Source organism: Nicotiana attenuata, unplaced genomic scaffold (genome assembly GCF_001879085.1).
Source record: "Nicotiana attenuata strain UT unplaced genomic scaffold, NIATTr2, whole genome shotgun sequence".
NCBI classification, from domain to species: domain Eukaryota; kingdom Viridiplantae; phylum Streptophyta; class Magnoliopsida; order Solanales; family Solanaceae; genus Nicotiana; species Nicotiana attenuata.
In genome coordinates, this window is record NW_017672522.1 from 137,246 (window position 1) to 159,947 (window position 22,702).

Sequence of the window (22,702 nt, forward strand, 5' to 3'; positions counted from 1 at the left end):
TTCAAGCCATGAAGAGGCAACAACAACTTTAATAAGTTCAAGGCAACAATACCAGCATGCGCAAATATTCACCGTGGGACGTACGGCCCGATCCAACATAAAAGTAAATTGTGCACTGCCGAGGGTCAAACGGCTCGAACCATAGATGCATCTATTACCCCGCTCGCGAACTATCCTGCGAAGCGGTCAACATAAAATAAACAAGTACCCTGCTCGCGAATCATACATGCGACGCAGGTACACATAGAAATACATGCTCAAATAGCCAATTACGAATTTATCAAGGAATAGTCATCCAAATAAAGTCTAATCCCCTTTTTAACGATTTAAGAAAATGAAGTTTAATCCTTTTAGAAATTTATTTATTAATTCAATGTGCTTAAGCGATTCAAACTATCAATAGGTTCACAAATAATCAAAGTATAGCATGCTTTTGGGTCCTAACTACCCGGACAATAGCATAATAGTAGCTACGCACGGACTCTCGTCACCTCGTGCGTACATAGCCCCCACAAATAGTAGCACATAATCAATTATTTCACCTATGGGGACAATTCCCTCTTACAAGGTTAGAAAGGAGACTCACCTCGCTCCGAAGGTCCATAACCGGCATTCCACGCCCTTCTGAAGACTCGAATCGATGCACAACGCTCCAAAACTAGCCAATAATTATGTAAATCCATTAATATATGCTAAGGTACTCATTATAATCCAATTTATAACAATTCCTAACCCCGATCGAAAAGTTGATCAAAATGCCTCGGGCCCACGTGCCTGGAATCCGAAATTTCTCGAAGATAAAGCTTACCCATGAACACACGAACTCAAATATATGATTTTCTCTTAGTTCTATACCAAAAATCGTGGTCAAAATCCAAGAACCATAAGTTTCTAGGTTTTTCCTCAAACCCCCAAGTTTTCTACAAATTTCATGCTCAAATCCATACATAGTTGATGTATTTAATTCAAAATAGGTGGGGATGACTTACCTTGACGTTGATGACGAAAATCCCCTCTTGAAGCTCCCCAAAATCGCCCATGCCAAGTGAAAAATGGGAGAAGAATGGCAAATTCCCGAGTTTAAAACAACCATTCTGCCTTCAGCAATTTTTGCACCTGCGTACCTATGACCGCTTCTGCGGTTCCGCAGGTGCGGTCCAACTACCGCTTCTGCGGTTTCCCCACCAGGCCTCCTCTTTCGCTTCTGCAACCTATCTTCCGCAGATGCGGTCCCGCTTCTACGGAACCCTGACCGCATCTGCGGTCCACCCCAAGCTGCCCCTCTTCCGCTTCTGCGACCATTCTTCCGCAGATGCGGTCCCGCTTCTGCGGGACCCTGACCGCATCTGCGGTCCCAGCTCACTTCACCAAATCCCGCATCTGCGGCTCCGCACCTGCGGCCCAATTCTCGCAGGTGCGGTTATGACAGCAACCAGCACTTCAACCTTCTTCCAAACTCCAAATTCAATCCGTTAACCACCCGGAATCCACCCGAGGCCCCCGGGACCTCAACCAAACTTACCAACCAATCCCAAAATACGTTACGGACTTGCTCGAGGCCTCAAATCATATCAAACAACGCCAAAACCACGAATCGACCTCCAGTCCAAGCTTTATGAACTTTAGAATTTCAAACTTCTACTTTCGATGTTTAAATCCATCAAATCACGTCCGATTGACTTCAAATTTTGCACGCAAGTCATATTCGACATTACGGACCTACTCCAACTTTCGGAATCAGATTCCGACCCCGATATCAAAAAGTCCACTTCCGGTCAAACTTCTCAAAATCTTCAAATTTCTATCTTTAGCCAAATGACTCCAAAATGACCTACGGACCTCCGAATTCACTTTCGATCGCGCTCTCAACTCCAGAATTACCATACGGAGCTATTCACAGACTCGGAATCCCAAACGGACATCGATAACACTAAACTGCACTTCAAGCCAAACTTATAAAATTTCTCCCAAAATGTTAACTTCCACAATAGGCGCCAAAACGCTCCCGGGTCATCCAAGACCCGATCCGGGCATACGCCCAAGTCTGAAATCATCATACGAACCCGCTGGAACCTTCAGATCCCAATTCCGAGGTCGTTTACTCAAAATTCCAATCCTAGTTAATTCTTTCAACTTTAAGCTTCCGAAATGAGAATTCTCTTTCCAAATCAACTCTGAACTTCCCGAAACTTAATTCCGACTACGCGTACAAGTCATTATACCGGAAATGAAGCTGCTCATGGCCTCTGACTGCTGAACGACGCGCTAGAGCTCAAAACGACCGGTCGAATCGTTACAATAAGTAAGTAATTCAGCCATGCAAACAAAATGTTAAGACCCCTGGTACTGTTACCATGCTCATATGAATGTATTAAACTATCTCATTTCTTAACAACGCAAACTGAATTTTTTTTAAGCAACGCGAACTGGTATAGTAAGGTTAGATTTCTGAATGGAAAAAAGGACCATCAAACGATACCAATAGATAGAGGTGGCAAAATGGTTAAAAGAAAACAGTTATTCACCAAATTATCCATTAAAAATGGATTGGATAATGAACTATTTAAAAACGGGTCGAATATGGATAATAATCGCATTATCCACTTCGAAAATGGATAACTAATGTGTTTAACTTTTACATTTGTAAAGTTTCAAATTGGGGTTCCTCAAGTTTGGAAGACTAGAAATTCTCCCATAATTAAGTGATCATATTCAAGAAGCCAGGGAATTCATGGATATCCATATTATCCGCCGGATAACTCGTTTTTTATCCGTCTAAAATGCAGGTCGGGTCGAATAATTTATCCATTTTTTTAATTACCCATTTTCGACCTGCACGTTTGTTACCCCTAGCAATAGTCAATTGATATGAATCATTTTAATTTTGACAAGTCGAATTGCAGATTTAACCTTCACATCTCTTGTGAATATCCCTCTTGCTAACCATATATTTAGCTGTATGTAAAATTTTAACTCTAAGCTTTTGTCCTAAAAAAATGCATAAACTAGCATCATAGAACAGTCCAATCACACTCCGTTTCTTTCTTTTGTCTCATAGTCTTGAAACTCCTTCAACCAGAATATGACTATAGCCTTATTCCATAAACAGTTTTACCATTACCAATGTGACAACCACTTCCCAATCAAAATGACAAAATATTAAAGATGATGAAACACTGCTGCCATCATAACCTAAGTTGCTCGGACACGGGTGCGGATCTAAATGTTGGATCCTTCAAGATGTAAATTCTAAGATTCGGGGATACGGATTCTAGTACAAATACGGTGCGGGGATCTAAAAATAATTCAAAAAAATGAAAAATATAAAAATATCTCTAAACTATGAGAAATTTTGTCAAATACTTACGTACAGCTTGTAAAGTGTGAATTTTTCTTATATTTCAAGTTGTAGATAAGATAAGGAGTGCTTTCCTAGATAAGGTATGTTATTTTCTTCCAATTTACCCTAGTTTTGGTTCTGATTTCGTGAATCAAATTGTATCTCGTCTCGAATTTTTTTATCCGTCGTGGTCAAGTATCCAAAATTGTTTGACCAGATCCGGTAAAAATCCCATATCCACACTCATAGTAGTGTCGTGTCGACACAGGTGCAGCACCTAAACTGCCATGTCGATCATAACAACACAGAGAAAGAACTAATTAGCAGAATTCAGCACTAACGAAATGGCAAAATTCTTAAACCATCAAAAATCCCAGATCAGCTTGATGTCAAAGCCACATTTCTACAAAAGAGTAAAAAGGAACCACAAAAAGGCAGAATCACTTCAGACTAAAGATCAGAGAGATTACACTTAGACCAGTAGACATCCCAATTTTCACTCATTTAAGTGGGCGTTCATAATAAAAGAGATTGTGGCCAGCGCAAAGTGAACCAATAAAGCGCAGCCCGGTGCACTAAGCTCCCAGTATGCGGGGGGTCCAGAGAAGGGCCGGACCACAAGAGTCTATCGTACGCAGCCTTACTTGCAAGAGGCTGTGAAAACAACCTCTCCGGACCCTTGTGGTCCGGCCCTTGTCAGGTAATGACCTTATAAAGGTTTTAAAACCCCCTTCCGCCCCTCTAAATCCGCCACTCAACTTTAATTGGAAAATAGAAACTGTCCAAACATATTGACGGCAGGGGAGACTAGGAATCTCTCGACATATCAGGTAATGAAACAGTAACAAATTGTTTCTGTTTAGGATAATAGATGACAGGTTGATTCATCGACTGTCCATGGAAGAAAATCTCACCATTTTCACTGCACCACAAAAGCTTCATAATACGTACAAACAGTATGCAAATTTTGGGCAAGTTGTAAATTTTCATTAACAATTTCCAACCATCTTGTTCCATAATCCATATGTCCAATCCTTCATTGTAGTATGTGCCACCATATAAACTAAGACAACCTTTTAAACTAGTCAAAACAAATATATCCTTCACACCATAAAAAAATTTACATATCACAATAACCTTGTAGTCGTCAAGATTAGAATCATAGCACAATCCACAAGCAATTGGGCATTCGTTGTCCAGGTTCAAATAAGGACATAATTCAAGAATTCGATATTTTGTGGTAGATGGATTCCACAAAACATACTCATTATAGGACTTATGGTCTTTAACAAGTACCAAACCATCACATGAGCACATGATTTCAGCACATTGTTGTAATCTTTTTAGAGGAAATAATTGTTTTTCCATCAAAATTAATTGAGGATTTTCGAGGTCTCTAAAGTTGAAATAACCACTAGGTCTTTGTACCAATAGCTTATTGCGGCCTAACGCTTTGGTTTGATGATGGTGAATTTTTGTGAATTTATCGTCGGAGATTATAGCATTCCATGGTTTAGAAACAGATTTAAAACGTAACAAAGATTTAACTGGAAGCCGAGTAAGTATGGAAAAAATGGTATCGGTTGGAACATCAATGGATATTTCACCTTTAATGGCTAGCCTCGTTTGAACTTTCTTCTTTGACATTACGACGGTGGAAGTGATAAGTGGTTGTGGGAGGAGGGCTGTTTACTGTACCTAAATATTTATAGGTTTTTTGTTTCTTTTCTATTTCTATTTGGAAAAGGAATTATTTTTTCCTAATTATATTTGGAAACGGGGAAACAAGTTAGTGCAGGTTATCTATATTTTCTATGCTAAATATTTTTATAGAAAATTTGATATAAGAACAACTGAGCTCCCTACTTTTTAATTTTATAGTTCATATTTCAATTTACAATTAACTAGCCCAAAAATAATAGGCTAAGATTCAACATCCAATAACTCCAATAGGTTCTAGAAATTACTATTTAAATTTTAAAAAAGATTGCTCAAGTTTTTAAGTTAATTTTCGAATCAGTAACTGTGACTTAGATATTAGCTCTACATTTGGATGGTGAAAATTAAATTTTTAACAAGCTTAAACATGTGGGTTTAAATTTCGAATTTGATTTTGTGTAGAAATTTGGAGTGGGTGTTATTTAGACTTGTTAGATTGCAACCAAGTGACACAGGGTAAGAAGCAGCACTGGCGGACGGCCCTTTGAAGCATATGTAGAAGATGTGAGAAGAGAGAGTGAAAGTAATGGTTGTGAGAAAACACATTTAACTCCTTAGCTTTTAGAAGCAATAGTTATAAGAACACAAGTTTTGAATTTGCTAGTGCTTTTAAAATATGTACAATATGGGCTAGGTTGGGTAAAACTTAAAAACATAGGCCATTTTTTGTTATGGTGTGTAATCATATGTATTTTCTTATAATTCTTTCAATATTGAATAACTAAAACATTGACTGAGTTTTATTCCATTTAAACAAAAATATTTATTCAAAAAACTAAATACCTATTGGATACAATTGTAACATTAAAAACTTAGGTCTGTCCAACTTCAATTTGCATGGAATTCTAATAACTAATTAAGTGTCCTACCAATAGTTGAAGTTCCAAAGCTACACCAACCCTATCCTATACAGATAAAAACACTTAGAACAGGGGCGGAGCAAGAGTGTCGGAAGCGGGTTCGGCCAAACCCAGTAACTTTGATTCAAACCATATACTTATCTTAAAACATTTATTAAATATGTATAAATTATTAATTAACAACTAAAATCTCGAACCCATAAGCTTGAAATCCAGCTCCGCCTCTGCATAGAACCACCTCCTTCAGTAACTAGATAATGCTCCATAGAAGACCGGGATAATTCCAATGCAATAGGCCCTCTTACTGTCATTTCCTATGGCTACTCTTCTGCGAGGCTTTAACCATATCGTTTCCATTTTCTTTCCGCGATAAAAAATTCCAGATGAATTTACATTTCCAGCATTAAAACCAAATTATTAGCGTCACAATTACGCAAGAATATTGATACAGAGAGTATGATTACTCACTCGCTACCTCCTTTACAAACACAATCTACACCGACATGTGGATAACAAATTTATATCCAGAGTACAGATATCATACATCTAATGTGTTGTTAGTCGAGCTGTTTAGTCCAGTCAAAAGGCTGCCAATCTCGAATAAAACTAGCAACAGCTTGTCTCTGTGTCTCCACTGATTCACGCTTCCTACGCTGCTGATGCATGTCTTCAGGTGGCAACTTCAACATTCCTCTTACCACATTGAGGCCAAAGCTGCTATTGAACTGTGTTTCATCATCAATTACATGAACGAACCCCTTGTTTAAGCCGAATTCAACGTGGAAGTATGGAAAATCCTTTGGAATTGAGGACCTCAACCCTTTCACACTTGTATCTATGAGCTTCTTAGCATTGTGTTGACTCCATTCATCTTCTGCTTCATCAATCGCCTACAGTGAATATTTGTTAGAAGCAAGTGTAGAAAAGAACACTACTACAACGACATAGCAACAAATAGGGCATAGAAGAAAGGGAAAAGCACAAGTATGAGCGTGAATGGAAGCGTAACCACGAGTATCCCTAGCACTCTATGCCAATCTTTATTCTTAGCAAGAAACAAATCCTAAGCGACTTGATTCTGAATATCCAACGGGTCTACTATTAAGAGCCAAAAGACAGTTCTATGTTTTCTTTCACATCGATACATAAGCATTTAGCTAAAAAGAAGAGATGCAATTGTGAGAACATTAGCTTCCACCAAATAAGCCTAGTACATCCTATGACTTGTTAAGAGTAGAAGACCAAGAAGTGAGACTTACTAGCACTGATCATAACGACATTTCATATTTCACAGTTTCCGGCCACTTTCTAATCATATTGACTTAAAATCCAACTGATAATCCTTCGGATGCTTTGTCAAAACCCCCTTCATATCACAATTAGGAAAGTCTAGGCAATTTCTACAGAGAAATCCCAACTCATTCCAAACCAAAACTTGATAGACAGTAGCTAAAATAATAAAATGGCCGACTTATAGGATGCTTTTGCAAACCTTTTTAAAGTACAGAGGTCCCTGCTTCGCAACTTCCTTGGGCATAGGAATGCACTCGATCAAACAATGCCGCTTTTGCCGGGCCAAACCCATAACAGTCTCAAGAAAAATAAGATCCTTCTCCTGCTTTGCAAACATCATTAAGAGGCATTTCTTGAAATTCCTAAATTCCTCCCAGACATTATCATCCAAAGATCTTGTAGCTGATTCATGCTGTTCAGAGAGAAAGCAAAGGTCATTATGACAAAAAACAGAGAATTGGGAGCAAAGATAGCGATATAACAAGAATTTTGGCAGCAACAGTGTCCTGACGTATCTACCACAACAGAAAATATTCTCTTCTGATGTAAATGATTTCTTGAAATGCAGTAACACGGACAAATAAGAACAGGGATCTCCGTATTGCTAATACGACATTCTACCCAAGAAGATCTAGCACACTAAAGATTATTTCTTCGAAATTCAATTAGTTGTTTAATTATACACAAGAACGAACGAAAAAGATAACCTACAGATATATGACCAGAGAAGGGCTCAAAGTCACCTGCATTGTCAAGATGCAGCAATGACCTGGGACAATCGGCTGCCAAACTGGCAGTGATAAGTAAGTGAAATTTGCAATGGCAACCACCAAGTGCTTTGGTCTTGTTGGATTCTCAAAGCAGAATTGGCATCTCTCTTGCTGAGTCAAAACGCGCCTTGCATGATGAGCTACCTCAAGAGATTTCTGATTCCCCATTCCTACTTTTTTCCGGGACTTTCTCCTCGGCCCATCATCATAATCGTACTCATCATCTGCCTGACCATACGTACTATATTGTTTGTTTTGCACTATCTTCTGAGCAAGATGCACATCAGCATCCTCCATTTTCTTATTTTGCCGAGCAGATAGGTCATGCATCACATATCTAAATAAAGGATAAGAGCCAGCACATTCAGTATGTTGGTAGGCATTGAGATCAAAACATAAAAAGAACCATTCATCAAGTCAAGAAAGCCACAACTGACAATTCAGATATAAAATACCTGCTTGTGCTCCCATGAATTGGTGGTCTGCTCGACACATCATTAGCAGTTTGTTTCATTTTCATCTCCTCTGCTTCTTTCTGAAAAAGAAAGTGATGCACTACAAGTTGAATACAATCATGGAGCCTACACAGTCCGCTCGAGACTAAGTGTCATTAAGTCTTATAATAAACCTCCCCCTAGTAATTTGCTTACAGAAACGGCAAGCTGCCCAACATGGAGATGCTTTAACAATGTCACTAGTTTCGAGAAAGCGGCAAAGAAAGAAATTTACAGACTGATCTAGCTAAGAAAATAAGATCTAGAAAAGATGAATCATTTTGGCACCTATGACCAATAGATAAAGCAGATGACACATTACAAACTATTGGTGCGTTTTAAAAGGCCAGCAACATCAAATATCAGTGATGTTACTTGAAATACACATGGTCTTGACTGTCAATTTAGAATAAAAACGATACTAGCTAAGAGAACAAGATCTAGTAAAGATGAATCATTTTGGAACCTACGACCAATAGATAAAGCAGATGACCCGTTACAAACTATTGATGCGTTTTAAAAGGCCTGCAACATCAAATATCAGTGATGTTACTTGAAATAAAATGGTCTTGACTAACCGTCGTGCTAATTTGAAATATCTACAGAAGAGAATGAATTATTGCTCACCAGAAGTTTTTCTGCTTCATCATGCATCCCTCTCATGCGAAGCTGCATCACTTTTGCAGCTAATTGATTTGCAGTCAAGGCTGGTTTGATATTTGTTCCATCTTCACCTGTTTTCTCATATACTGGTAAATCTGGTTTTGATTCCGAGACTCCTGACCTTGGATTTGAAGAATCACGAGCATGACTGGGATCACCACTCTTTTCATGCATAAATTCACGCATAAAATTTCCGTCGTTGGAAAATTTATTTACACTAGAAATTGCAGTGGCAATAAGCCCCGCATCCGCATTGGATATATTTTGATTTTTCTCTTTGCGCCATGATAAAGAATCTTTAGGGTTGGGCATTCGCATTTTAGAATGACCAGCGGATGTGTCCTGCAAACACATGTTTATGAGACAAGTAAGACCAATAAAACATAGCACAAAAATAGCCAAATTGTCATTTCCTCTTAGTAAAGGAAACTACACCACTTTCCTTTTGAATTTAGAAGGATCAAGGCGCAGATTCTTAGAAATGAGACTACTGAATAATTGTTTAAAAAAAGCCAAAATAAATTAATAAAAACTTGATATTCAGATGTCACTCCATCAAGAACTAAAATTACAAACGTACAAGCGCAACCTGTAAAGAGAAACAAGAGAAATACAAAGCAACTAACTGTCGTCAAATAGTAAATTCACCGGCTCACATCAGACTTTACCTTTCTAGCATAAGTCTGATTTCTTTTGTCTGCAACAGCTTCTTTGTCATCCATTACCCCTCGCCTCCTATCGTTGATAGCATGAAGATGAGCACGGGTAGGTGCAGCTTTACCAGAAGCCACAGAAACAGCAAGCTGACTAAGTGAGCCCCAGCGTTCTGCTGCCACCTGTAACTGCAAAAGTTAGAAAGTGACCGCAATAAGGGCAAGACAAACACTGAAATGCCAACCTCATCAAGCTTCCGTCCTTCACGATCTGCTTGTTCTTGAGCTCGTCTCAAGGCTTTGAGCCTCCAACTTGCACCTCCATCGCCAATAACAGCAGTAGATAGAAGTTGGCTACCACCAATATTTGTTCCTTCTGAATCATCAGGATAACCACCTCCACCATCCTTCAAATATGGGTTCAGTTCTCTGGGATTTACTTTTGTCACCTAAAACAAGAAACATACAGATGTCAGTCTGGTCCAATACATAACAATATCAAGCAGTGCACCAAGATTACCCTTGCTTCATATCCCCTCAATGAATCGAAATGAGCAGCACTACAGGGAATAATAAAGATTCAGGACGGTCACTCACTATGCATTCAAAATAAATCTTGTGATACATTGGAATAAAGACATAAATACAAGGGAAAAGGTCCAGATTTACCCTTGTACTTTGCGAAAAAGTCTAGATTTATCCTCCTTTAGAAGTTTGGCTCAATTAAGCCCTTTGTCCTTACACTTTTGGGCTAAATATACCCCTATTGACTTAACAGACCTTTGTTTTAAATTAATAAATCTCTAATCAATCTGATTAACTCCAACGACTACCATGTGGCTTAATTTTAATTTTTAACTTTTATCCCAAATTCTTCATCCCTCCTACCAACATCTTCCTCACTATTACCAAACCCTTTATACCCCTTCCTCCATAGATGGAGTTTTCAGTAGGTCCCTACTTTCACCACTCTTTTCCCGCCATTCCTGCTTCTCTTTACAACCCTTCCGTGCTCCTTGAGGTATGCTTCTATTGCTATCAATAACTGTTACTTTAGCTTCTCTATAATTCTGTTTTTTGTTGCTCTATGCATATTACATTCTTAAAGCAATAATCTTTTATCTCCTAATGGCAAGAGGACCAGCAAGAAATCTTTTTTATCTGTATTTATCCAAGAATAACCTATCCAAGTTCAGATTTTCTCACTTTCCGGTAGCTACCTGCATACCCATTTTAGAGAACCAAAAAAAATCCAGTATTTTCACATTTATGGACACCCAATAAAAAACCCCACCTCAATTTTCACCTGTATGGTTTTGATAAATGGAAAAGATTTAATCTTTTTAATTTTTATAGACACCCTTTTCCACAGTGGTGGAAAATGAAGATAACGAATCAGAAATTTTTAATTTGGATGCAGAAGAGAATTGAGTGTGAAATGGAACATCAGATTGAATTTTGTTCAAATAGCTAGTCGTGATCCGGCGAGCAAATATAGGGCGCTTAGAAATGCTCCCGAGGGGGGAAACAGACGTGAACTGATTGAGATTTCTGGTATAAGTGTGGCGGAAGAAGAGTGCTGTTTGCGCTTAAAAGTAGCATCAATGGTGGTAGGCTAAAGCATGTGCCACTGGGAGTTAACATTAAACTGAGTCAAACGGCTCGGATTAAATGGATGTGGGTTAAAAAGGCCATGCGTGGGCATTAAGACACAAATCTCAAGCAAATCTGTTAGTCAATAGGGGCATATTTATCCTAAAAGTGTAACGGCAAGGGCTTAATTGAGCCAAACTTCTAAAGAGTGTAAATCTAGACCTTCTCTCAAAGTACAGGGGTAAATCTGGACATTTTCCCTAATACAATTAACAAACGAATGGAAGAATTGCGGAAGACGGGGAAAAAGCAACTCTAGCATTACAGTTTTTTCAATGTGAACAATATATGACATGTCAACTAGCTCTAGCTCTTGCATCCTTAACATAAACATACTGATTAAAGCAAAATACATATAAAACAGAGGGTATGGCTTGATAAGCAAGCCCGCAATATTGTCCCACTATAAGATACGACAAACTGGAAAGAGACTAGTATTCAAAGTCGCACAAGGTTATGACATCAATTAAAAATATACCTCTTCGGCTGGAGTCTCCTCTGCTGAACAGTTGGAAGCTGGTTCAGGAATCTTATCCACATTGTCTTTTGGCCGCAGCATCCAATCCAACCCCATTTCTCTTCTCACAAGTTCATGATCATTGCGCGACTTAGATCCACCAGTGTCATTATCTTAAAATTCCACCAAAGAAAAATAACGCAATAAATTACTCGATCAGTTAATCTTGGGGAAAAGGCTATTTAAAATTAAGAGGATAATAACTTAATTTATGCTTACCAAGCAAGTTATCTTCCAGTTCATCATCCTCACTCCGAATTTGTCTGTCTTTCTTACTTCTCTTCCCTTTTTCACTTTCAGACTCAGATGAAGATCGTCTGCTTCTTTCTTTACTTTTTCCATCCTTGCCTCTTCTCTTCTTACTTGTCTTCCTACTACTGCTCTTTCTCTCATAATCAGAAGAACTCTCACTCCCACTTCCATCTGAATACGAGGACAAATCGTCATCTGAGGCATACCATTTCTTTTTCTTTGACCTCGCTCTTATTTTTTCAAGGTCGTCATCATCTGAACTAGTGGAACGAAATTTTTTCTTTTTCTTTCTCTCCCTTTCCTTCTTATGACCAGATTTCCTCCTCAGTTTTTGAGAATCATCCAAGCTTTCATCCTTTGCCTAACACAAAATTAGTCGCGAACATCAGGCATTTTTCTCATACACGACCAAAGAACCCAAAAAGAAAAAGGTTAAAAATATATCCACCCAAACAAATAAGAAAACTTTTGTCCGCTAATTTCAAGAAAAACATTCATCAACAATCACAAAAAAGAACAGAATTTATCTTGACACCAATACGATTCATGCTACTTCATCATTATGGATTTCTACCGTGTGTGACAAAATGTCAGTAGCCTCACCTTTTCTACCTGCTCGCGTGGTAGGAACTTCAATCCCGAAAGCATGCTCTTTGTTTGTCACCTTAACACCAAGTTCCGTAGAATTTTACCTTTTCAAACACTATCCTGGATCCTGCGTGAACGCGGGATGCCTTGCACCAGGCTGTTCTTTAAACACTATCCTGGAAATCAAGATCAAAATATAATAAATTAGAGTAGTTGAGCGATTGCAACTTACAAAAGATTATAAGAGTAACTAATATATACACAGCAAAAGGTTAATGCTAGAGGGGTTACAACCAGAATACAATAACCAGCACACGCGGAGGCGGATGCAATGTATTGATATTGGGTTCATTTGAACCCAGTATTTCTACTGTGAAGCATAATTTTATGTGTCAAATTCACTACAATTACAATATGTTGTAGGTATGAACCCATAACTTTAAAACTACAATGGGTTCAATGCTAAGAATCTTCAAGGTTGAACCCATGGAACTTAAATACTAAATTCACCTCTAAGCTAATTTGCCAATGAAGGCAATCATGGAACTAGGTTCATAGACAGATTATTTCAATGACAGTAGTGTCCGGGCAAGCTTATACTCCAAGCACCGAAAACTCACAGAGCACTGTAATGCGTACAAACAGAATTTTGATTTAATAAATAAACCTTTTGGAGTCAAATACGCATGGGAACCGGATTTGAAAATGCAAATCAACTTGTAAGATAAAGAAAAGACCTATGTAAAGAGCAAATTTGAGGCTTAGCATAAATAAAGCATCGCAACCTAATTCAGAACACCAAATTTCATACTACTAGGTACGTTAATTAGTTCCTACTTTTCCTAATTAATTCAAAATAGGGATTAAGTTCTTTTACTGGTGAAAGAAAGAGCTGATACGCTAAAAAACGAAAAATTAAAATTTAGAATAAACTGCTTTCACAATTCACAATTTTATTGTGCACTTTCAATTTTTCCACTTAAGAATTGAGCTATCTGAAGGAGATATAGAGGGAAAGAGGAAACTTACGGCTGAATTTAGCCAGAGTGCTGTTGCAGGTGGCAGAGTGCGGTGGCGATTCAATTGACTTCGGCGAAGAACAAATCGGCGATCGGTTGACGCGCGATCGAATGGGATATAATTTTGTTGGGCCTAAGCAGATTTTTTCACCGCCTTACTTGGTCCAGATTTTACTTTGATGGGCTGCTCTTTCGGCCCAATAAATGGGCTCTCAATGCCAATGGACTTTGCTCTCCTATTTCTTCCGTACAAATAACATCAGTAGCCACTCTAAAAGGCTGCTATTTAGGAATTAATCAATGTGTCCCGAAATTTAATTTTCCATTTCAATTTGTCATGACTCAAATGTCCTGAATTAAGATATTAATTCAAATTTTCAAGACAAAACCCTAAGAATGACTGTTTGTGCACTTGCCCCATATTTCCTTAAGAGTCGTTTGGTTTACTTACTAATTTTGCGAGAATTATAATGCAATATCTTTTATGTAATGATTAATAATAGAATAATTATTTTATTGTACGTAAATACTTACTTTAAAAGTATATTTTTAGTTTTAAATAGTTAACTACTCGTCGTTCTTAAGTCGAGGGTCTCTCGAAAATAGCCTCTCTACCTTCGTACCGTCATACGGTAGGGGTAAGGTTTGCGTACACACTTACCTCCCCCAAACCCCACTTGTGAGATTTTACTGATTTTGTTGTTGTTGTAGTTAACTCCTCGTCATTGGTACAAGATCTTTATAAAAATATTTTTTTGATTCATATTGTAAGTGAACATTAGGATTATTATTCCAGAAGCAATAATATGTAAAGCCAATAAGTCACACTTAGGTAATGATAAAAATGTAAAAAGAAATGCCGATTAAAATAAAGGCGTGGGCATAAGGCGAGGCATTTTACATGTGCCTCACTGAGGCGTAAGCCCCGAAACACGAGGCATAAGTCCCATGAATATTTAATTTTTAATATTTTATAAAACAAAATAATTACAGTTGATATATATAAATAGGTAAAATTGCATTATATATATATATATATATATATATATATATATATTGCTCTATTCCCACAAAAAACTAGTTAAAACAATATATTATACACTACTTACAAGCACAAGTGACTTGAGTCGAAAAGAATAAAGTTTTCTACATGAAAGAACAAAAAGGATGACTAACCTGCAATTTGAACTTTGAACTTGCTGCTATGAAGGATAATAGAGTTCTCTTTGTATTTGTAAAAAAAATAAAATATATTTGATGCTTTTGGGAGATATTAACAGACTAACGGACAAGATAAAGAATTGGAAAATACCATAAATTAGGGCTTCAATCAGTAACAAAGGTCGTGACTTTTAAATTTAATACGTTTCAGTTCCTTTTTAAAACTTTTGATTAATTACAAGCTGACTTTTGAGAATTTGGGTATTATATGAAGGACGTATTCAACAAATTTTGTTTTAATTTGAAAAAATCTCTGGGGCTTATGCCTCACTATAAAAATGTGCCTCAAACGCCCGGCTTATGCCCCGAATGCCTGGGCGTATAGCCTCTTGAGACTTTTGCCCCACATCATTGCCTCAGGGCATTTTTGGTGCGCCTCGCCCCGGGGCTCGATCGAAAACGCCTTTTAAAATACTGCTATCAACATCAATTTGATCACTAGCAGAGGCGAGACTAATATTAACGACAATTTCAAGTACAAATAATTGAATTTTAAATCTAATTTGTCTACATATTTAACGAATATATATATTAACACAAATATATTATTTGAGCAAAAGATAGTAGGTTCAGTGGCACTCGAAGTTGAGCTTCTACCTCTGCCCCTATATTATTTGAGCAAAAGATAGTAGGTTCAGTGGCACTCGCAGTTGAGCTTCTACCTCCGCCCCTATATTATTTGAGCAAAAGATAGTAGGTTCAGTGGCACTCGCAGTTGAGCTTCTACCTCTTTCCCTGATCACTAGCATAAAAAACATTGATATGTGTGTACATGCACATTTTCAAAAGAAAATGGTATCTAGCTATGATCAAATATCCAATCACCACTCTTAAAAATTAAATGAAACAACAATAACAACAATATACCCAACACAAGTGAGGCGTGAGGATGGTAATGTGTATGCAGACATTACCCCTACTTTAGAGAGGTAGAGAGATTGTTTCTGGTAGACCCTCGACTCAAGAATATTGAGAAAAAAATTAAATGAAACATAGAAGAAAAAGTATAACAAAAAAGGTGAAAAACATGTTAGTTTAGAACCTGTCCACCAATTGACTCAGCAACAGCTTTCTTCCGAGCAAGCGCTCCTTGAACATCTATCACAAGATCCTCATGTTTGACGGCTTCTTGCTCGGCTTCTTCTGGCCTCCTTGGCTGTTCTTGGCTCATTTTCTAATGTTCTTAATTCAAGAATATAATTAATTAAGTGTGTATTTTTTAGGAAATATGTAACACCTCTTGCATGTAAATGGTGTTAACGTTTAGTATAGTGTAAGAGAAGGAAGTAAGGTTGATATAGCGTAAAGTACGCATTGAGAAGATAGTTTCTATGCATAAGAAGCGTCGATAAAAAGGGCAAGTGTAAAAGGTAAACACGTGGTAGGTGATTTTGTGTGGTATGGATTAATATTGTTAGGACATAAAAAGAGCTATTTTGGTGGAGATGGGAGGCCCTAAACTTATGTATTTGAAAAAACTTTTTGTGACTTTTTCTTTTGGATGTGCTTGTATCTTTAATTTGGATCAAGAATTTGAAGGGGAAATGTGGAAAATTTTATTTTGTGTCTCCTATAATTGATACTAGTTGTATGAGGCAACTTTTTTCTCTTACAATTTTGTGGACCCAGATTTCTGTGGACCCAGAATTGTAAGATTGAGGTCCACAAATTTGTGAGACAAAAAAGAGCCTCATACAACTAGTGTCAGTCGTATGAGACGCAAAATAAAACTTCTCGGGAAATGTTGTTTATGTTTACTTGTATGCGACCGAAATTCATACGTAGCTACTTGATACAACTTTAGTGTTTTAAGAAATTACAATCAGTTATAATTTTAAAAAATGGCCATACAAATTTGATAGAAATGAGATAATATGAAGTATTATTTTCTTGTACACATATTATTATTTTTCTCATCCATACAAATATTCCGTTTCTTTTTTCTTTTCGTGAATTAACTTCTATAAATTAATGGTATAAAAAAATTGCGTAATCAAGTTACTTATGAGATAATTACAAATAAATTTCTAGAAAATTATTAGTAATTACAGACCTAGCAAAAATAATAATATATTATAACATGCTACATTGTACATTGCATTCACAATATAAAAAAGTCACACTTATCACCATTTAGATTTTAACTTTTTTTCTTTTTATTGATCTATACACACATAAGTATTAGGTTTGCCCTAGGAAAATTTTATTTTGTGTCTCATACAATTGACACTAATTGTGTGAGGCTCCTTTTTTATCTCACAGTTTTGTGGACCCAGAAGTGTAAGATTGGGGCCCACAAATTTGTGAGACAAAAAGGAACCTCACACAACTAATATAAGTTGTGTGAGACACACAATAAAACTTTTCGTTTGCCCAATTTTGTGTCAGAATGGCGGGAACTTTTGGCGCTATTCCACATTTCCTAGTCAGTTATAAACCTCTCTTCTTCCGCAATCTCCATCTCCAAATTAAACCGCGATTACAATTTCTCCTCTCGAGCTTTTCCATTTCCACATCTAAAAATGGCTATAAATGGCATCAATTCCTTCTTCCGCGTCAAAAAGCTCTCAGATAATGCTGTTTTGCCATCCAGAGGCTCCTCTCTTTCCGCTGGCTACGATCTCTCCAGGTTTCCCCTTTTTCCTTTTGACGAATTTTATGAACCATCTCACAAAACTTGATTTCCCCCTCAATTTGGTGTGTAATCAATTTTGGGAATATGTAACTTATTTCTGTAATTCTTTTTATTTTTTTTCTACTTCTGGTGCAGTGCAGCGGAGACAAAAGTGCCAGCCAGGGGAAAGGCTCTAGTACCCACAGATCTTAGTATTGCCGTTCCTGAAGGAACCTATGCCCGTATAGGTATATTGTTGTTTTTTTTTTTTCATTTTATTTCCATCAATACCAAACACATAAATAGAAAATAGAAAAGATGATTGGTACAAATTGTAAAAGAAGAGTCTACTTTAGATGTGCACCTTAAAGAGTTCATGATTTTGCAAAATTAATAAATAAATATATTAACCGGAAGATAGTTATTCTTATGTTTTTAAGTTATATACACTCTCACTTTAACGAATTTTTACACTATTAGGTCACTTTTACTTTTTGTAGTAACTTGTTTTATTTTCAAGAGTATGAATCCAACAAGGAGTTTACTTTTAAATATCTTTTGAGTTAAGGTTGTATTTAACATTCTTGGATAAATGAATGTGAGGTGGAAAATGATTTAGTTTGATAGTCCATAAGTTGTAAGAAGTTAATCTGGGTAATGTTCTCGATTTTTATTCTAGGCTGGATATTTTGAAATTTCATGTTACATTTTCTAGAGGATTAGGCCTTAGGGGCTTATTAGTTTGTGAATTTTTCTTTTTTAGCTCCAAGATCAGGATTGGCATGGAAGCATTCAATAGATGTTGGGGCAGGTGTGATTGATGCAGACTATAGGGGACCAGTAGGTGTTATTCTTTTCAACCATTCCGATGTTGATTTTGAAGTGAAAATTGGTGACAGAATTGCTCAATTGATCATAGAGAAAATCATTGTGCCAGACGTTGAGGAGGTTGATGATCTAGACTCGACAGTTAGAGGCTCCGGAGGCTTTGGATCAACTGGAGTTTGAAATCTTTTGCTTGAATTAGAACTATTGATGTGTAAATTTTTGTTGCTTAGTATGTTTAGTCATGGTAATTTGGGTATGTTTTTAGAGATTGGAGCATTTTGGAAACTGCAGGATGAGTTAATTCTTCAGGCTTTGTTAATGTTGAGCTGTATTTTTATGTGATATTTAGGGGTGCCGATTTGAGTCCGAACCCATTTGAAAGCACAAGATTGGATCTGTCATTGATTCACCTATTTTTGAACTTAGTTTATCTTGACTCAATCCATATCAGCGCATCTAAAATTGGGTCAATTTTTTGCCCAAATTGATCTATGAGTAATTTTGCTAAATCTTAAAAGTAACTCAATTTTTGTTTGAAATGTTATATATTGACTATAACAAAAGAAAAAAAGTTTTTTATTTAATAATTAAATAATTCATAAGAAAATAAATATATATTAATTAAAGCTTGATAAGAGTTGGACGAATCGGGCTAAGACCCAAATTTTAGTCCACTTTGACCCAACGTCCAAACCTAAGTAACTTCTGGGGGTAAAGTATACTATAACTTAATCCTACTTGCATATTCAGTTTTATGTGGAAAGTTGGGAGTTGGAATTAGTGATAACATTCTAATTGATGTCTTTGCATCAACAACCAAAAACAAAATATTTATAATAGACAGGATACCTCAAGTACAATTTCACTACATATCACTTTTTGGGGGGTTAATTTCCATGAAATACGACATCGAAGGTGTATTGGGGGAAAATAAATTATACCTGGAATTAATTGTGTGGCTGACATGGCAAGACACGTGGGTCATTAGAAAAGTGACAGTTGGAAAAGAGTACTTAAAAAGACGTGAGTCTTAATAGGTACGAGTAAAACGTCTGAGGGACGAGAAGGACGGTTGCTCGAGTCTCTTTAGTAATTTGAAAAGACACCGGTGGAATGAACCAAGACAGGAAAAAGGAGAGATTCATTAGTCTTCAATTAATGAGCATAAATGATTACAAACGTTACAGAATCTTCACGAAATAGTTACGATAACCAGTTATAACGTTCCATTAATGTCATTAATGCTCATAATGACCTAATCATAAAGGGAAAAAGATGTTGTACTTAGAAATGTCTATATAAGGAATAGAAATGTCATTTGTATGGACATGTTCTGATGATCATTGAAATACAATTATTTACTTTTGCTTTATATTGATTACTTTGCTATTTCATACTCTAATTTTCCTTTCTTATTACAAGAATATTTCTTCTCTTGATTATCAGTAACCNGTCGATGTATTGGATATCATTTTCGCCACCAGCAAAATCAGAGACACCAGATGGCCCAGGCCTATACAGTCGGATCCTTCCCAAAGGAATCATAACTTAGTATGTGAATTTTATAATACTCACGGCCATAGGACCGAAGATTGCCACCAACTTCGAGAGGAGTAGCCAGGCTACTCAATAAACAAGGAGATGGAACTCCAATCCCCTCACCACGAAACTCTCCTCGAGAAAGGACACCTGATAGATCTGAATCGCATGTGAATGATCAACATGGGGACGATCAAGATATCGATGCAGCATTGAAACAGTTAATTGCAGAACAAGTCAGCAATGCTCTGCAAGCTTTTGTTAGTGGGTTGCCATCGTTACCACCAACTCCACCTCCAAACAACACCGCGACCATAGAGAATCCACACTCAGGGCTTGCTAATTCGGGCAGCGGAGGAACTCTCAGCGAATCTTGCGATGGAGGGTCAGGTATCCCAGTTAATTCTGATTTACAAAGTTTAGTACTAACTTTGCAGAAACAACTCAAGGAGCAGAACGAACGCATATAACAGATATTTGGTGTTCCGCCGATAATCAACGGAATGGATATGGAAAAATACTCTTAACAACCTTGGAAGCCAAGTGCCGCTCCTTTGCCTATCCCGAAGAAGTTTAAAATGCCCGATATCCCAAAGTACGATGGGACAACCGATCCTCGAGATCATGTGATTGCATTTACAACAGGCGTAAAGGGCAACGATTTGACTAAGCAAGAGATTGAGTCAGTAATAGTCAAAAAATTCGGTGAAACGCTCACAAAGGGAGCATTAACATGGTATTCTCTTTTACCTGAAAACTCTATTAATTCTTTTGCTGAACTTGCAGATTCGTTTATAAAAGCACACTCGGGAGCTCAGAAAGTTGAGAAGAGGATGGAAGACATCTACAAAATAAAACAAGGAGATACGGAGTTACTCAGGGAATTTACGTAGATAGGTTCCAACGTGAAAGGATTATGCTACCACGTGTACCTGACAATTGGGCGGCTATGGCATTTGCAAGCAATTTAAATGAAAAAAGCTCAGAAGCCACAAGGAGACTCAAAGAAAGCTTACGAGAATTCCCTGCAACAACTTGGAATGATGTTTACAACAGGTACAACACGAAGCTGCGGATAGAAGAAGATACTATCACTCAGTCCCAGAGAGATGAAAGAGTAAGTTCAAGGCGGCCAAAAACTGAAAAAAGGTTTGGTAAAAACAGGTACGAAACTTATATGGGACCAGCAGGAAGAGATTCACGTTCAAAACAAGAAAACCCCAGGTATGATTCCAGATCAAGGGACAAAGATTCGGGTTCGTCGTCCAGGTTTGGAAAGGAGCGAGATACGCGTGATACGAGAGACAACGACAGAAGCTCAAAAGCAAAGATTGGTGGTTACAGCTTCAATGTTAGCACGTCTGAGTTGGTAGTTGTTTTAAGAAGCATGGGAGATAAAGTGCGTTGGCCAAAAGAAATGAGATCAAACTCGAACAGGAGAAACCCCGATTTCTGGTGCGAGTTTCACAATGATCACGGTCATAAAACAGCAGATTGCAGACTGCCACAAGGTGAAGTTGAGCATTTATTAAAGCAAGGTTACTTAACTGAATTGTTTAGTGAGAAAGGTAAGCAAGCATATATGAAGAATAGGCATGAGCCACCAGAACCTCCATCACCAAAAAGAACAGTTAATGTCATAAGCGGAGGAGAGGAGGTCAACAACGTAACATATACAGCAGCAAAAAAGGTGTCAAAAATCACGGTTACCCATGGGAAGCGAGTTCACCAAGTTTTGGAAGAAGACAGTACAACATTTGATGATGCAGACGCAGATGGCGTGTTGATCCCACACAATGATGCACTGGTAATATCTTTACTTGTACATGATACTAATGTAAAACGAGTTTTGATTGATCTAGGTAGCTCTGTAAATATCATTCTGCTAAGAGTGGTAAACGAGATGCAAGCCGATGGTAAATTGGTACCCAAATCACATACCTTGTCTGGTTTTGATACTCGAGCGTTGTTACAAAAGGGGAGATAATACTCACCACATTCGCAGAAAGAGTAGTCAAAGATACTAAATTTCAAGTAATAGATATGGACATGGCGTACAATATGATTCTTGGCAGACCTTGGATTCACGAGATGGATGTTGTTCCATCTACCTTACATCAAGTAATCAAGTTGCCTGTGCAATGGGGAATAAGACAAATCCGTGGTGATCAACAGGCTTCCCGAAGCATTAACTCAGTGGCAGATTCAAGCGTAAAAAATGACGTCGCATGTGAAAAATAGCAATTACAGAATTTAGTTGAGGGTTTAGCAACACAAGCCTCAACTGCAGATGGACAAATGGATGTAGACTCGAGGCTTGATACTATTCAAGAACCAGACGAAAATGAAAACATCAAAACAACAATAGAGGAACTGGAAGCAGTGGTGTTGTTTGTCCATTGGCCAGACAGAAAAGTCTACATCAGAACCAACCTCAGCCCAGAGATGAAAAGTAAGTTAATTGAATTTTTAAAAGCTAACACAGATTGCTTTACTTGGTCCCATTCAAATATGACAGGTATACCATCGGAGGTGATAACCCATAAGATGAATGAAGATCCGACATATACGCCTATCAAACAGAAGAAATGGAAGCAAGGATGGTAAATGGCGAGTTTGTGTAGACTATACTGATTTGAATGAAGCTTGCCCTAAAGATTCTTTTCCATTACCGCACAT

General features: G+C 37.5%; 3 protein-coding genes across 3 annotated transcripts; 1 reads left to right on the forward strand and 2 right to left on the reverse strand.

Annotated features, from left to right (window-relative positions):
- Positions 1–4,147: 4,147 nt before the first annotated feature.
- On the reverse strand, positions 4,148–4,987 carry LOC109213519 (F-box protein CPR30-like). Its single transcript, XM_019377324.1, has one exon. It carries the CDS (start codon positions 4,985–4,987, stop codon positions 4,148–4,150), a length of 840 nt encoding a protein of 279 aa, XP_019232869.1.
- A 1,264-nt stretch (positions 4,988–6,251) lies between these two features.
- Positions 6,252–13,958, reverse strand: LOC109213523 (CWF19-like protein 2). Its single transcript, XM_019377329.1, has 11 exons — positions 13,832–13,958; positions 12,818–12,978; positions 12,182–12,575; positions 11,924–12,075; positions 10,038–10,241; positions 9,808–9,975; positions 9,104–9,481; positions 8,438–8,517; positions 7,956–8,319; positions 7,412–7,624; positions 6,252–6,809 (listed from the first exon to the last, which is right to left on the reverse strand). Exons 2-11 carry the CDS (start codon positions 12,860–12,862, stop codon positions 6,477–6,479), a joined length of 2,331 nt encoding a protein of 776 aa, XP_019232874.1. The 5' UTR covers positions 12,863–12,978; positions 13,832–13,958; the 3' UTR covers positions 6,252–6,476.
- A 3,458-nt stretch (positions 13,959–17,416) lies between these two features.
- On the forward strand, positions 17,417–18,925 carry LOC109213520 (deoxyuridine 5'-triphosphate nucleotidohydrolase-like). The gene is made up of 3 exons (XM_019377325.1): positions 17,417–17,671; positions 17,813–17,904; positions 18,420–18,925. The coding sequence occupies exons 1-3, from the start codon at positions 17,565–17,567 to the stop codon at positions 18,662–18,664; spliced, it is 444 nt and encodes a 147-aa protein (XP_019232870.1). The 5' UTR covers positions 17,417–17,564; the 3' UTR covers positions 18,665–18,925.
- The last annotated feature ends 3,777 nt before the right edge of the window (positions 18,926–22,702 follow it).